This window comes from Sorex araneus, chromosome 11 (genome assembly GCF_027595985.1).
Source record: "Sorex araneus isolate mSorAra2 chromosome 11, mSorAra2.pri, whole genome shotgun sequence".
NCBI lineage: Eukaryota > Metazoa > Chordata > Mammalia > Eulipotyphla > Soricidae > Sorex > Sorex araneus.
Window position 1 is genome coordinate 22389303 of NC_073312.1, and position 17644 is coordinate 22406946.

General features: G+C 37.6%; 1 protein-coding gene across 1 annotated transcript in view; it reads right to left on the reverse strand.

The window, feature by feature from the left end:
* The window catches only part of SLK (STE20 like kinase), a 54991-nt gene that overhangs the window by 6595 nt on the left and 30752 nt on the right, over positions 1-17644 (reverse strand). The window contains exons 13-17 of the mRNA XM_055118848.1: positions 5884-6013; positions 4933-5057; positions 3873-4061; positions 3072-3197; positions 2033-2146 (exon numbers count right to left, since the gene is read on the reverse strand). Coding sequence (XP_054974823.1) covers positions 2033-2146; positions 3072-3197; positions 3873-4061; positions 4933-5057; positions 5884-6013 — 684 coding nt within the window. The remainder of the gene's footprint in view (positions 1-2032; positions 2147-3071; positions 3198-3872; positions 4062-4932; positions 5058-5883; positions 6014-17644) is intronic.

Consider the following 17644-nt stretch of genomic DNA (forward strand, 5'->3'; position numbering starts at 1 on the left):
CCAGAGACTATAAACTAAAGCTCCCAGAGAAGAAAGACACAAACATTTCCTGGACATTATATCCTATCCATAACAAGCAATAATACAAAACAAATCATCTAGCATTGCCTTTTCAGCAAGTTTGAGTGGTGGTGGGATTGGTGTCAGAATATCGAATGTAAACAAAATAGAGAGACAGTATGGGGAATTTGTCTGTCACACAGGCAGGGTTGTAAGGGGGGGGCGGTGTGGAATATTGAGAATTTTGGTAGTAGAAAATGTGCACTGGTGAAGAGATGTGTGTTTGATGATTGCATGACCGAAGCTCAAACATAAAAGCTTTGTAACTGTATCACACAGTGAATCAATAAAAAAGGGGAAAAAAGGGTAACAAAATAATAAAATAAAATTAATATTCTCATATATATACCAAAACTCACATCATCCAAATTTTAACAACATATTAGTGATATCCTATAGAATGTCTTAATGGTTCCTGCCAAAATAGAACAATCTTCACACTGTTTCCTATACAAAAACTTTTTTGTAAGCATGTTCAGCAGTTCTTCATAACAGACAATACAAAATATATTCTTTCGGTTTGTTTTGGGACAGGGATTGGGGCTTGGAATGGAAACATCCTGAATTTTTTTTTTTTTTTTTGCTTTTTGGGTCACACCTGGCGATGCACAGGGGTTACTCCTGGCTCTGCACTCAGGAATTACTCCTGGCGGTGCTCAGGGGACCATATGGGATGCTGGGAATCAAACCCGGGTCGGCCAAGGCAAACGTCCTACCCGCTGTGCTATCACTCTAGCCCTGGAAACATCCTGAATTTGGTGGTGAGAAGGTGTAATGGTGGTGGGACTGGGGTCTGAATATTAAATGTAATCAAATATTGTGAACTAACTTATAACATTTTTTTATAAAATTAACATTCTGAATAAAAAAAAAGTAATGTGGAATTCACGCCCAATTCAATCAGCTTAATCAAGGGCTGAATAAATAGCAGTACTCCTACATTATAAATTTTAAAATAAATAAAGCATCATTTAATAGTCATTATCCCACTTTTTTTTTTGGAAAAAATAAATAACTTGGCATAAAATCTGTAACAGTTATGTAGTCAAATGCAGTGTTTTCTTACTGATCGGATGAATGGAAGGAAATGGCAAAATGATTATAGGAGTCTGGAAGCCAAAGAGAAAATAAAGGTTTAGGCTGACTTACTAAGGAGAAGGATGATATAGTGATAGCAAAAACAGAGTTGATGGCAGAGAATAAAGTTCAAGAAGGAAGATAGCTGGATGGACAGGGGAGGGAAGCCACTGCTACTTTACTAGAGTGCCAACGAAAACAGCATTCAGAGGCTCTGTAATCTGTTCCAGTCAACCTCTCCGACCAACTAAGCAGCCCTCACTTCCTTCCTTCTTTCCCTACCTACTCCCTACCTGGAGCACACACTTCCGTTTCAGAGATACGGAACTACTTATGACTCCCATGTGCATCACCTTCACTCATTCTCTTTCTTTCTTTTTTTTTTAATCATTCTCTTGTACTGAACTGTCCCATCACACCCCAGTCTGCCTGCTTAGCAAGCTCTTACTCATCCCTCAAGCCTCACTTGGCTTACCCAGCACCTCCTCCTTGCACTTCCCTGACTTGTCCAGGCAGACTGAACTCCTTTTCTTGTCCGTGCGCTACCTTCCTCTGTATTTTCTACTTACCTCCTCATGTCTTACTAACCCATAATTTCTTCACATTAGATTCCAAACCTTTTGTCCTTTCTTTTTTTTTTTTTTTGGTTTTTGGGACACACCCGACAGTGCTCAAGGCTTACTCCTGACTCGGAACTCTTGAATCACTCCTGGCAGTGCTTGGGATTAAACCTCAGGTTGGCCACATGCGAGGCAAGCACCCTACTATACTACGGCTCCAGCCGGTCTCTTCACTTTTGAATGACCAGGCTCTGCTCCTTATTGTGTCAAATCAGAGATAGTAGCGAGGGAAATCCATACATGAAAGTATATTTAATTATAGCTTTTAAATTTACCTTTTTCCTAGGTCTCAATTTCTCTCTCCATTCCTTTAATTCTTGGCTGTGTTCCTCATCTAATTCCTTCAGTTTCTGAGTTTCATGCTCAACCAATAGATGGCATTTTTCATTCTGCAAATAAAGTTTGGATTACAAAACTTCAGATTAACTAAGTAACTTTTCACAGATAAAGTTATCCTCCAAGATAAAAAGTTACACATCAAACATCAAGCTATTATCGAAGCCCAAATTCTCCTCTAAAAAGGAAGGGCCAAAAAATTATGAAGTAAGTAAGAATCTCAATTTTCTAAGTTAAGAAGACAAAGCTGTCACTGGATTTAAAAAAAAACTTAAATTAGTCTGATCCTAATTTTACTTTCTAAAGTTCTCTCAAAAAATTGTCATTTTAGAGGGCAGCTTCCATGTATTTTCATCAGTACCGGAGTATGGATTCAGCAATCATGCTACTCCAGTAAATAAAGCAAATAGAGTAGACAAAAGACAAAGACATACCCTGAAATTAGATGGGCTACATACTCTAGATAAATAGCTACCTCTAAAGAAACCTTGAAATGTCCCACAAGAAAACACTTCATATATTTAGTTTGCCATTTTTCTCAAAAACTTTGAAATGGCTATTCTCACCAAGTAAAATGAAAAATATTTTCAAATTCAGAATGATATAGCTGCCTACCATTACTTTGAAAACATTTTATTGTCTTTGCAAAAAAAATGTATATATATATATATATATATATATATATATATATATATATATATATATATTAGAGATACTCAGTGAGGCTTTTGAAAGACTTTGCTTCTTAGATTGTGACTTAACTTCATGTTTGTTAGTCAGGGCTATATAAAAATTTAAACAAGTGCTAATGATAATACACTAATCTTCATTTAGGTCTACACAATAGACTTAGAAGTGCTTTCAGTCCAGCACTTCTAAGAGGAAAATCGAGCTGACTCTGGTGGGCTCTGACTTCCTCCCACCCAGCCTCCGGGGCCCCTCTCCCACCCACCCCGCTTCTCCTGACTTGATCACAACCTGCAGCTGATGCAGCTCTCGGACATTGGCTTCACACTGCAGCTGGAGATCCCGCATTTGATTTTCATGTTTTTGATGCTGAGCCATTCTCTCGTTTTTCTGCCTCTTCTCTTCTTGAGCAGCAAACTACAAATAAGAAAGAAAGATAAATATGGTTAACAAGCATGTAATTTCTGCATCTTCCAAAGGTGTAATTAAGGAATTTAACAAAGTTGAAGCACAATGAACTAAAGCTGCAAGTAATAACATGCTGTGACTCAAAGCTGGAGTCTACGCGGCGGCTTTGGTGGGGAAAGCGGAAGTTCTGATCACCACATTCTTCCTATCTCTTCAGTGACCTCAGTTTGGGGTCCGGCGTTTGGGATGTGGGATCGTCAAGTATAGTGAGGGTGTGCTGTGAATGAGTGAGCTCTCCAAGTCACCTCACTCCCAGAGCAGCTTTAGGACTAACCTAGCCCAAAATCTGGTACACTTCGTCCTCTGTGAAGGCAAGACTAAAAAGATGTGCCAAGAGCTGGGAAGACTAAGTTGGCACATGTCCTATATCCAGTTCCAGTCCCAGCCCACAGGTAAAAATGAACATTAATAAGCCCTCAGGACCTCCGGAGCCACACTTCGAAGTGCCTGGGAGAAACCTGTAGTATTGGGGATCAAACCAGGTCAACTGTTCTCTCTCCCCGGTTCTCATTCTCCCCCTCACCTTCTCCTCCCCCTCCTACTCCCTCTCCTGCCCCTATGTGGCACTTTTGAAGATCATTAAAAAACATTTACACAGAAAAGAGAAGAGTATTGCTTATATACCTGCTTAATTTTTTCCCTGTCCTGATCTGGCGAGGCTGTAGAGTTAATTCTCAAACTTTTCTTAAACATGGCCATTCGTGTCTTGGCTTCACTGCGTTGAATCTTAGGCAATCTTGCTCTTTCTTGAGTCTGTCTGTTTTTCAATTCCTCAATAAGTCGCTGATTATAACGCTGCATTTGTTCTGTTTCCTAGAAAATATATATTAAATAGGACCCAGTGAGGCAGATAGACTTAATACTAAGTACCCACATAGCACAGTGGGTAGGGCGTTTGCCTTGCACGCGGCCGACCCAGGTTCAATTCCTCCATCCCTCTTGGAGATCCTGGCAAGCCACGAGGATAGTATTCAATATGCCAAAAACAGTAACAACAAGTCTCATAATGGAAATGTTACTGGTGCCCGCTAGAGCAAATCCATAAGGGGATAACAGTGCTACAGTGCTACCCGCATATAAATGCAAATATATCATTCTGGTGCTGCTGTTTAACCAAAATTACTCTCTCCCTTGTTGCATATGAACCAGCAAACTACTGAGTAAAACAAATAATTTTGGGGGAAAATAAGCTACAAGTAAGAGTCTCTTATTAAAAACCTCTTTTACTAAGTCCAGGGAAATGGAACCTATACAGCTACATTTGAGAGACAAGATTAAAAATCATACTACATGAGGCTTTTAAGAATTATAATTACCTCTCCTAAAATTTGTGGAAAGAGTGCAGTCATAATCAAGAGAAAATTACTCCAAATTTCATAAAAAAAAATTTGGGGGTGAAAGACAGGAAATCCAAAATTCTGGTTATTACTAGAGGAGAACAGAACATGGTACAGGTAAACTGAGTCCACTGGTTGGCAGTGGATGGTGATGGGCATTGGGTGGTGGATGCTACACAGTTGCTGACGTGAGAAACCGTACATCTGAAACCTATATACAATATTATAAACTAATATTGTAACTTAAAAAATAAGAAGGTATCATTATCCTTTTACTAATGTTTCAAAAGTAGCTTTTCAAACTTAAAAAAGCTACCCAGGAAGTGAACAAATTTTCCTTTACTTACCTTCTCATGGCGCTTAAGAAGTTGATGTCTTTGCATGAAATACTGATCTTTAAGTTGCTGTTTGAGCAGCTGGTGTTTTTCTTGTAAGTGTCGCTCTTCGAGTTCCCAAATCGCAGCTTCTCGGGCTAAAAGAAAGCAATTTGCAAAATGACACATTGCTCTTTTCATTAATACTCTCTGGTGTTCTACACACAGACACTCTGAACTAGAAATGAAATACCAGCAATCTAAAGCACTATTACCATTCTCCGTCCTGTTTTAAGTTCTAAACAGAGACTGTCCCATGCCCACTAGCAAAATCCTTTAATTATAAAGGCACTTAAGTAATTAAAGCATTGAGGTATCTTTCTAGTATAATCTGGATGAAAAGATGGGGCTCTTTTGGTTTGCTTTTCCCTCTTTTGGTGTGCCAAGGATGGAACCTAGGTCTCTTTCCTTGTTACAAATCATGCACTTTACTGCTGAGTCACACCCCTGGCCCACAGAAAGATGTCTTTTGTTTTATTTTAAATTTTATTTGAAGCACCCTTATTTAAAATACTGTTAATGACAGGGTTTTCTGTAGCCAACATTCCAACACCACTATTTCAGGGTCCCTAAAGGAATTCTGTATCTTGCAGTATTTTATAATTTTATACATTTTCCCTTATTTAACCTCAATTTGACTTCCTCTCTAGCATTCAAATAGCACATTCAAATAATTTCCAATATATACTGCAGCAATTTTTAAAAATGATATTTTTTGGAACTGGAGCAATAGCACAGCAGGTAGGGCATTTGCCTTGCACACGGCTGACCTGGGTTCAATTCCTGTCATCTCATATGGTCCCCCAAGCACTGCCAGGAGTGATTCCTGAGTGCATGAACCAGGAGTAATCCCTATACAACGCCAGGTGTGACCCAAAACAAAACAAAATAAAAGATATTTTTCATATACATAATTTCATATACCTCTCATGAGCTGTTGTTTATTATTCAGACACTCTCTTTCAATATTGGCTAATTCTGCCTTCTGCTGTTGGATGATCTTTTTCAGAGAGCCATCCAATTCTTGTTGTTGCTTCTGTACAAACTCTTGTTCCTATCAAACACAATTAACCATCAGTTGATAAATATCTCCTGAGCAAATGACCCACTGTAATGGCTAACACGTTTTTTATAACAAATTTCTAAAAATTGGATTAAAAACCAAAATTACAAGTGTATGTAGAATATGTATGTAGAATATAAGTGATTTAGTTATCGAATTCAAGTCTTCCCACTACTACTAGAATATGTAATATTCTTAACTTTGTATCAAGAATAAAAGACTCAAAAGAAGCTTGTAACCCACCCATAATTTAAAAGCCCCATTACACTGATATGCTTGAAGAAGTGAAAATTTAGCTTCAAACAGATTAATTCCACAGTGGAATATATAAAACATGAATAAGAAATGCCATTTAGGAAGAAAGGGACTAAAGAGCAAATAAATACAGTAACAGAATTCTAAACAACTTTTATAATGTGATATACAATGGTATACTAAGTTTTTGTACGTACTACCTGTGTCTAAAACAACAAAAATCATACAAGGATTTAATGAGAAATAATGCACTGTTAGAGAAATACAAACTAGTAAGAAGAAAACAAGTTACATTTTATAAATCTATATACAATATTCTTTATCTTCAGAGAACTCTACCAACATGTTTGGGATCCATTCAACAAATAAATTTATTAAGTGTATTACCAATTGCCAAATTAATGCTTTAAAACTTTTTTTAATAACTACATAAGAAAAGGAAATATTTAAAGTGACCTAAGGTCTAGAGCATACATTCATGGAAGGCAAGGAAAAATATCCAAATGTTTTTGTCAGTACAAGTCTGTATCTCCAACCCTCCTCTGACAGTTTTAGCAGTTTGTGATTTAGTTTAAAAGATATTCTCATTAAGTGTAGGCTAAGAAGACTAGGTAGGGTCCAAGAAGCACTTGACCTATAATTAATTTCTCTTCTTACATAACCAAAATTAAATCTCCAGACCCATATGGAATTACACTTTAGTTCCTTCGACGGGATCTAGCAGGATCTGGGTCTTTACCAGCCTAGTCTTCAGTGGAAAGAGTCCTACTGCTATGTCTTAGGTGAAAATCAGATCTTACCTTTCATGATACCCTCCCTGTTAAAGTAACTTGGAGTCACAAATGCTGCTGTTTCACTTTTTTCACTTTTATTTTCATAAAAATACAAACATAAAGGAAAAAAAAGACGAATACATAGCCTCTATTAAATACAGTTGTCAATGCGGCTACAGTCACATTTTCCTGTAACTATCACAGGAAGAAAACTAGTTCAATCAATACTTAAGTTCAACTATCCAGAATAAGGCCTTTTGAGTTTTAAAGTGATGCAAAGTAATGCAATTCAAGTGATATCAATCACTTGAGTAGTCATAACAAAAAGAGTAATTTGTTCAGTTTTCTCTTCTAATAATATTCACAATTAAAAATATTTCTCTATTTTCATTGTAAAATTTCCATTAATACTCTATAATAAACTTTAATAACCTGCAAATATATCAAAGAGTTTTCCTTGGTTCAACATTTTACCATTGGTTTGCATAAAGGACTTCTAAAAAGTATCTGTATAGAGAGGAATATGGGTTTAAATTAACTGTAGCACTGCTGTCCGGTTGTTCATCGATTTGCTCAAGCGGGCACCAGTAACGTCTCCATTGTGAGACTGCTGTTACTGTTTTTGGCATACCGAATATGCCACAGGTAGCCTGCCAGGCTCTGCCGTGCAGGTGGGATACTCTCGGTAGCTTGCCAGGCTCTCTGAGAGGAAATGAACCTGGGTCAGCCGCGTGCAAGGCAAATGCCCTACCTGCTGTGCTATCGCTCCAGTCCAAGTTAACTAACAAATTAAAAAAAAAATAAATATATATGTAGATTTAAAGACATCAGGTGCGGATTATAAGGTGTGGCAAATATTTATGTGAAAATAAAAAAAAGATAAATAGAAGCCAAAACAAAACAAATGCACTTTATCATTAGTGCGATTTTTTGATTATATACTTTATATTTATCTTAATAAGACAAGCACTTAGTTTAAATAAAACCATTATCAGATACTTAGAAAATGCTTGGCACTGTACTAATTCAGAATTACTAATTGATCAAAGATATTGCCTTTAAGGATCTTCCACTCTACTGGTACTAAATAGGTTTTGTCCATTTTGGTCCATATGTAAGAGTAAGGGACTACTTCCCTTAGAATCACACTTTCCAAAGTTCAAAAGTAAACCACAGAAAACTCAATGCTAGGAATAAAAGGTCCAGAAAACATGCCACACAACAAATGACTAAAAAAAAAAAAAACACAGAAGCATGCCTTGAAGCCGTAAATATATAAAAGCTAACCCTGTTATACAAAATCAGACAGAAATTCTATGTGCTGTTTGAGATGGTAAAATAAGACTTGAGAGTGAGTCAAGACAGTGAAGCTATCTGGATGATTACACAGTTGAGAATACTATATAAATGATTTTTTATATGAAAGCTGAAAATTACTTAGCAGTGCTGTATCTATTCATACACATCAAAAGAAGTACAATTTTAACATTATTGAGCGTTTGTTAAAGTTTCTAATTCCAAAAGCTAAGTATAATATATCCCTAAAGGAATTATAATGAATATTGCTCCACAGTATTCATGCCTGCCTCATGAGCTGGGGGAGAAGGCAGCTGGAATAGAGAAGGGATCACTAAGTCAACGATGGTTGGAGAAATCTTTCGGGATGGGAGATGTGTGCTGAAAGTAGATAAAGGACCAAATGTGATAGCCTCTCAGTATCTATATTGCAAACCATAATGCCCCAAAATAGAGAGAGAGTATAGGGGAAATTGTCTGCCATAGAGGCAGGGGGAGGGGTAATGAGGCTGGGGGAGGGGATGCTGGGGACTTTGGTGGTGGAAAATATGCACTGGTGGAAGGATGGGTGTTCGATCATTGTATGACTGAAACTCAAACATGAAAGCTTTGTAACTGTTTCTCACAGTGATTCAATTAAAAAAAATTGTTCTTAAGACTGAAAGGAAAAGCGATCATATATTCCAAAAAGATTGCATAAGCTATGTTCAACTTTAAAAACACAGTAGGATTTGCTCCCTAGGAGTAATAATTATAAAATGAATATATAAACTATGAAATCAGTGTCCTTTACCTGTACAAGTTTAACCTCTACCAAGGAATAGTCAATAACTACAAATATTAAAAATAACTCTTTGGGCTCTGGAAAACAATGAAAAATGTTATGACATTAAAAATGTTTTATTTACTTATTTAGAAGACTATAAAGAATCCAAGAGGTGCCAATAATTTGTTTTAATGTTTAATCTCAGATGAGGGAAAAGAAGGGACTTACATTAAGCTGTACATTATCAACTCCAGTTGTTTATATCAAACAGAAGTTATAGAGTTAAATGATCTAGCAGTTCCTATTATAGAAACTGTAAGAGAGATATGCAGCTTGAAATTCCAAAATTCATTAAAAATCACAGGAAGCAGGATAGCAACTCAGGATTCATTATGGACAAGCTAGACAGTGAAACCCAGGATGAAATATAACCCAATCACCACTTTAATATCTCTTTTCTGACCACATCCACAATTAAAACCTCTACATAAACAAATGCAATCAAAATGTCACTTCACACAAAAAAGAAATAAGATTTCATCACAGCATTCAATTTCTCACATGTGCAAAACTCATAAAATACTATGAGGAAGCTAAGTATTTCTTGAAAAATTAAAATTTGTGATGGAGTAGATAGAAAAGAACACCTTATCTGAAGTGTTCCAGTTCTACCATTAATCTCTTTTGTAACTTCAGGCCAATCACGTCATCTTCTGTAATTCAATTACTCCATCTATAAAATGATTACACTCCATCCCTGTAAGAGGACGATGGCAGTGAGAATCAAATGTGAAAACTCTTTGAAGTGTACAATGACACTGAAAGGTTCATGTCAGGTTACTACTGTTAACTGTCATTACTGACATCAACATCTACCAGTCTTCTGGATTTCGGCAAATGAAAATACCAATGAAAAGGCACATGTGAGCCAAAGAAAAGGCAGGTGAAGCAGAAGGCATCCTCCTAAAGGCACATGGGACTTACATCCTGCATTTGGGCGTTGAAGACTGCACAAGATGACAACTGAAAAGACTGAATCATGACCTGAGCAACACCCTGTGGATCAGAATACAATGCACCTCCCAGGTGAGCTGAATGACTTTTTATAAATGGACAGAATAATTATACAAATGTTGCATTTCTTGAGATCTGGAACAAGTCACTTAACAGAGAGGCCTACTTCTCATCTGGAAAATGAAGGGTTTGAACAAGATCAGTGGTTTCCAAACTCTAGTTTTCTGCTATTGTTCTTCTAAACTGATCCAACTCTCTGGTTAAAAACTCATTCCCAAAATTTGTTTACAAAAGAGATGAAAAGTGATGCTGCTTTTAGCTGACGTAAAGACCCAGAGTCCAATAGCCCTCTAAGTTTCTGAAGGGGTCTCTGGGTGCTTCTTCCATACTCTAGAACTTCTAGCCTCACAGTGTGGAAACCACTCAACTAGGTGGTCAAATACTGTATCTATGAGTATAGCTATTATTTATAAATCCTACAGTGTATTTAGACTCTAAAGATACCAAGTTTTAGCACCTTCATAACAATAATAGTTCTAAAGAAAAAAACTTAAAAAACTGGTAGATTACTAAAGTATCAAATAAAAATAAATTTACCATAGCTTTAAATTTTAGTTGGAAAATAGAGGTCAGCTTTCATAAATCATATGAAAAAAAAATCACCAAAATTTTATTACAGCACAGGTCCAGAAAAAAAAGCTAGATTAAAAAAAAACCTTGGATTATGATTATTAGATCTGATGTTACCAGTAGTGGAGTGGGGGTAGAAGGAATGAGGGTTTGTTGGGGGTTGGGGTAGTAAGGAAGACTGACAGGGCGAGGGAATTCAATGGACCATAATAGAAGTATATTGGTAGTTGATGGTAGGTTTTGAATGGTGCATATTTTGAAGAGACATAAACTATACTCCTAAAATATATGGTCTTGTAGACTTTTACCTCAATAAGACACACACACACAACCAATAAATGAAAATAGCATAGGATCATGTCATCTATTTAACACTAACTTCTCAATTTCAATTATAGAATCAATGAATTACCTTTTTAAAAAGTCTAATGAAAAACCTCTTTTAAAAGTCTATATTGTCCTGTTTTACAATGAAAATCATATTGTTATTATCTGGTTTGGAATTAAAGTTATCCAAAAATACTTAAGTGGTCAGCAAAGAGACTTCTTGTTTACCTATTAATAAGAGACAGTCATAAATCACTGGGCCAAACAAAAAAGTTTTAGATTAGACGTAGAAAGGGAAGCTTAAATATGAGAAACAGTATGTGTTTCAGTGTATGAAATGTGAAGTCAGACTTGGCCAGATGAGAATTCTGGCCCTACCACTAATCAGATGTGTGACCCTGGAAGAGTTCATCATCCTTCCTATGCTTTAGTTCCCTCATCTATAGAAAGGGGGTAGTAAGAACCCCTTTAAATGCTGCGGGACTAAATGAGTTCATCCAGGTGAAATCCTGAGAACAGTGCTTTACATATAGTAAACGCTATGTGTGCTACATCACCTTAACTAATGCTTTCACCATATAAAATTCTTCACAAAAATTTTCCCTAACTCAAAGAGAAACAAATGCTCCTAAATTTACTTAAAAGGCTAGCTGCATTAAAAAATGTCATTCTGAGAATCTTTTCCATTGTGTTAAAATATTTTCTACTTTGAAATCATGTAAATGGCACATTTGAAAGTAAATGTTTAGCAAAGATCCAATGGTGGTGAGATTGAGGTTGGAATATTGAATGCAATAAATCACGAACAACTTTATAAAAATCACTGTCACTGTCATCCCATTGCTCATCGATTTGCTGAAGCGGGCACCAGTAACATCTCCATGTGAGACTTGTTGTTATTGTTTTTGGCATATCAAATACGCCACGGGTAGCTTGCCAGGCTTTGCCAGAGGAATTGAATCTGGGTCGGCCACATGCAAGGCAAACGCCCGACCCGCTGTGCTATTGCTCCAGCCCTTTATAAAAATAAATTTAAAAAAAATTAAAGTAAATGGCAGATTTTAAATATTCTTAGTTGTCAAAAATCAAAAATGTTATGAATGTAATGGCAAGACTTAGTACAGTGCCCCTGTGATTTTAGTTGTTTCTGTGTATTTTTCATCACCCTACAAAGTTTTTAAATCTGGGAACATTTTAAAAGTCATATAAAACCACATTTTAAAAAATGTAATTCAAAATAGCAATTACTACATTACCTATATTTCTCATTTCATTGACATATGTAATTACACATTAAATTCACTTCTCTCTGCCTCCAAGTGAAAATTTTAAATTTGAAAAAAAGGTGATCTCGCCCGCCACCAAGATGTGATCCTGGGGGCCGCCACACAGCTGCATGAGCGTGACTCCAGACCCAGCTAAATTTTTCGGCATGGGCAGCTCCTCGCAGAATGTCTCCAGACTGAGAACTAAGCCGCGGCCCCATGCCCGCCCAGGAGGGGATAGGTATTTCTTTTTTTTTTTTTTTTTTTTTTTTTTTTAATTTATTTATTTTTAATTAGAGAATCACCGTGAGGGTACAGTTACAGATTTATACACTTTTGTGCTTATACTTCCCTCATACAAAGTTTGGGAACCCATCCCTTCACCAGTGCCCATTCTCCACCACCCGTAAACCCAGTGTCCCTCCCACCCTCCCCAATCCCATCTCCCCCCCACCCCACCCTGCCACTGTGACAAGGCATTCCTTTCTGTTTTCTCTCTCTAATTAGCTGTTGTGGTTTGCAATAAAGGTGTTGAGTGGCCGCTGTGCTCAGTCTCTAGCCCTCATTCAGCCCGCAACTCCCTTCCCCCACATGGCCTTCGACTGCAATGTAGTTGGTGATCGCTTCTCTGAGTTGACCTTTCCCCGGAACGTGAGGCCAGCCTCGAAGCCATGGAGTCAACCTCCTGGTACTTATTTCTACAGTTCTTGGGTGTTAGTCTCCCACTCTGTTATTCTATATACCATAGATGAGTGCAATCTTTCTATGTCTGTCTCTCTCTTTCTGACTCATTTCACTCAGCATGAAACTTTTCATGCCCAGGGGATAGGTATTTCTCTCTCTCGCCTCTCCCTTGCCGGGGGTGAAGGGCGTGGTGACCGCCATATTATGACGACCACAGATGGGATTTATAAGCTTGCAATGATCCAATATCTGGAAGAAATCTCCCTGGACTTAGTTGCTAAAGTACAGAAATCCAAAACCTCATGCCTCTTCACGACAGGTCTGACTAGTGGGGTACTCCTAACAATAATAGTGAGTTTTGTGTTGAAATATTGAATGTAACCATAGTAAATAGAAAGTAAAGTGAAATTTATCAGTTACGTGGCAGGGGAGCGGTGCGGGGGAGGGGGGGCGGGATGGGAGGTGTGCTGTTTTTTTGTTTTTTTTTTTTTTTGGTGGTGGGATATGGGCACTGGTGAAGGGATGGTTTTTTCAGCATTGTATAACTGAGACTTAAGCCTGAAAGCATTGTAATTTTCCACATGGTGATTCAATAAAATAAAATTCTTAAAAAAAAAAAGGTGATCTCTACTATGAAACTGATTTTTGACCTCTTGAATGTGGTTGAGGTCAAATTTCTGTGGTCTGCAGAAACTTGTCAGCTCATAAAAATTGTACTGTTGTACCTAAATCATGTAGCAGTACTATTATAAATAAATGAGATTATATATTTTTGGAGGGAGGGTCATAACCTATAATAAAATTATACAGATAAATCTGTACTTTGGACTGGAGAGATGGTACTAGAGGATGCTGCTGACTCTGGTTCAATCCCTGGCACAGTCCCGAGCCCAGGTGAGGCCCAGGTAATCCCGAGCATGACAGGGCCAAAGCAGCATCACATCCTTAGCCCCTCGCATTTGAACCACCTGCCCAACTGGCTGAGAATCTCTGGGAAAGGTCCCTGGGTCTCCTTAGTGCCATTTGGGAAGTTCAGTTGAAAAAAAACAGAAAACAAATAATGCTTAAGCTCTATCTAAAGTTGCTTATATAGCTGAGTGTGAACAGTAGTATACGGTGGTCCTGCTATTTGACATTTATTTTATCTCTGAATGTTACAAAAGTAAAGACATTTTACTTATCATTATTATTATTATTATTATTATTACTACTACTTGGTTTTTGATCCACACCCAACAGTGCTCAGGTATCACACCTGAATTCTGGCCCTACTGCTTTGGGATGCTTTGGGGCTACTGTCCATGGTATCTGGGGATCACATGATGCCAAAGACCAAACCGGGTCTCCAATATGCAAATTATGTGCTGCAGTCCTTTGGAGTATCTCCCCAGCCCAGAAATAATGGCCTTTTACTTTATTTTATTTTATTTTAGCTTTTGGGGTCACACCTGGTGATGCACAGGGGTTACTCCTGGCTTTGCACTCAGGAATTACTCCTGGCGGTGCTCCAGGGACCATATGGGATCCTGGGAATTGAACCCGGGTCAGCTGCATGCAAGGCAAATGCCCTACCCGCTGTGCTATCACTCCAGCCCCTAATGGCCTTTTAAACATAATCTTTGGGCCAAGAAGATAGCTCCAAGAACTGGAGCACATGCTTTGCATGCAAGAGACCCTCAATTGTTCCCCAGTACCACATGGTCCCAGTGCTTATAGCATAAGCACTGGGCAGGAGTAGCCCCTGGACACTGCTAGTTGTGACCCAGAAACCAAAATGGTATAAAAAAAAAAAAAAAGGAAAAAGGATGAAAAGATTCTTGGAGCAGAGAGAGGGCTAAAATGGCTAAAACGTATACTTTGCATGTACAAGCCTAGGTTCAATCCCCGGGACTGCATGATCCCAAACACCATCTGGAATGGCCAAAATACAAGTAAATACATTTTAAAGGGCATCCTTTTAAATATGCGCAAAACTTGTACATATACTTACCTGCTCTAACTTTGTCCTTAAAGTCTTCTATCAAACATTAACATGACTTCTTAGTCTATAAAGTTACACCACGATTAAAGTGAAAATACAGTAGATTATGCGTTAAACACAACACTTATTTTTACCTGGCATTAGGTCTCAAAAAATTACTTTATTTCATGTTAGCAACTTAAATGCCACTATTAGTACAAACGTAGTATGACACAAAGAATGACCAAGGAACCTTTGTATGAGAAGTCAACATCAGATAATAAGTGCAGTTAGGATTCACCCTTTCAGCCACGGTTTACTGAGCTGAGAGAATACGCTGCTTTCTTTTTTAGTAGCTGGAAGCTGCCACTGTTACCTGAGCATGCTGGCTTTGTGCAAGCTCCTCTTTCCTGCGTTTCATAAGCTCTTTTCTCAGCTCTTTGGGTGCTTTCTCCACTTCATTTATAACCTATAGTGTATAAGCATGCAGGAGGTGGGGAAATAATACTTTCTCCACAGCAAGCATTTATATGAGCAGATAAGCCAAAAGCCAGATATTAAAGTTGCAAAAAAGTTCCTTTCAACATGCATAAGCAAAGGTGTTAGTTTTGTGAAAAGGAATGGAAGATAGAGCATGCTTGATTTCAGTGCAGAAAGGGACCGGATACCATACATAGGTCAATTAGTTGCTTAATTATCCTTAAATATCATTGATGCATAAGAGATCGATAATCATTGAAGGTCAGAGAGACATAACTCACTAAGCTAGAGTGCATGCTTTGCACGCAGGAGGCTGAGGTTTGAGCCCTAGCACTGAATGGACCCCCAGGCAATGCCAGAAGAGAGCCCTTGAGCACCAATTTGGGAGTAGCCCCAGAGCACTGGTGGATATGGCCCAAAAAAACAAAAACCAAAACCAAAATCAAATCCAAAGACAACTGGTGAAGAATTGCCTGCAGTGCTGATAATGAATTAAAGGTAATAAATTTGACTGACCTTCTTGAAAGATCATCAAATTATAAATGCACCTACTGACAATAAGTATTAAACATAAAAAAGCTAATGTCATTTATAAAAGTACAAAATTTCAGGGTCAAAAAAACAGAGCAGGGGTACCACATGCCTCACATATGGTTGACCCCAGTTCAATCACTGGCACCTCATGTCCTATGAGCATTGCTGGGTGACGCCCTAGAGGCCCTGAGCACCACCACGTGGCCTGGAGAACCCCTGGCCCTGAGGGGACACAAACAGCACTGCATTCTCAGGCCTTCCCACTGAACTGCAGCCCTGGCTGTCCGAAAATCGCTGAGAGTGGCCTCGCAGGCCCCTGAGCACTACTCAGGAGCCCTCCCCACCAAGGATTTAAAAACTACAAAATTTCCTAACTGACTTGGTAACACTAAAGTGCACCAAGTGAATTCACCAAGTGAATTGTACTTCAAAGGGCAAAAGGGGTAGGAGGGGGAAGCAAGTCTTAGACTACACAAAGGAGACATAAATGGATACTTTTTTTTTTTTTTTTATAAAACACACCATTTTATACACAGTGTGATACAAATGCATTTACAGGATGATTTTGAGTTGGATTAGAATAACATTCTCCTTTGTTAACAATTTAAGCCAAACTTAATTGTCAACTTTCAAAACAGTAATCTAAGACCCAGGAGAAGAGCATGACTTGCATGTGTGAAGGCCTGAGTTCAGTCCCCCCCATACTAAATGGACCCAGAACCAGCACAATGCTAGGGTGGCCCCCAAAAATAATAAAAGAAAATCAGGAATATAAGCACTCATTAAGAAACAGTTTAGTAAGCTGATTATTATACCAGATAAAGTATATTTTAGAGTGCCTTCTTTTAATCATTTCAAAATCCAAGATATGATTTCATCTATTATCCAATGATAAAAAAAAAATCAATATCATATTTATAAACAGAAGCACCAAAAGCAACCAGATTCCAAATCACCACATGCTACTGATGGTCTGTGAAAAAGACTGATTTTGATTAAACACAGTATATTTAAAATTTTACTCAGTAATCCCTCATGAAACCAAATCACCATTAAAAGGAAGAGATTCCCAAATGCAAGAAGTTTAGCAGTAAGAAAAAAAACACATAAAATTATTTAAAATATGCATATCATGATCTCAAACATGACCACTGACTAAAATTTTCCTACTCCCAAACCTTAACAATAAATAACTACAGACTTTCATATATTTAGGACTAAATCATATGCTGCGACTTTTTAAATTTAATCTGTTATTTTAAAATAATATCTTAATTAAAAAATACCCATGATTTCAAGAAAATTTATGTAACTTCAATCATGATGGTATACAGAACAACTCTAAGTTAAAACAAAGCAGTAAAAAACATATTTCAGAAAGAGTAGCCACCTCTAATTGAGTTATATACCATTGTGTTCATCTTTACCTTAAGAAATCACAGAACACATTTTATTAATGTAGAGTTCTATTCTTTTTTAAAGTAGATTCTCAAGTTCTGCCAACATAATGTTCAATTTTCTGCATAATCCAAATGTTAAGACAATGAACCTATACACTTGAGATGTGCAACAGGGGTAAATTGTATTCACTAGTTCCACTGAGACTTTCTTGATTCCACTTAATAGAATTGAACATCT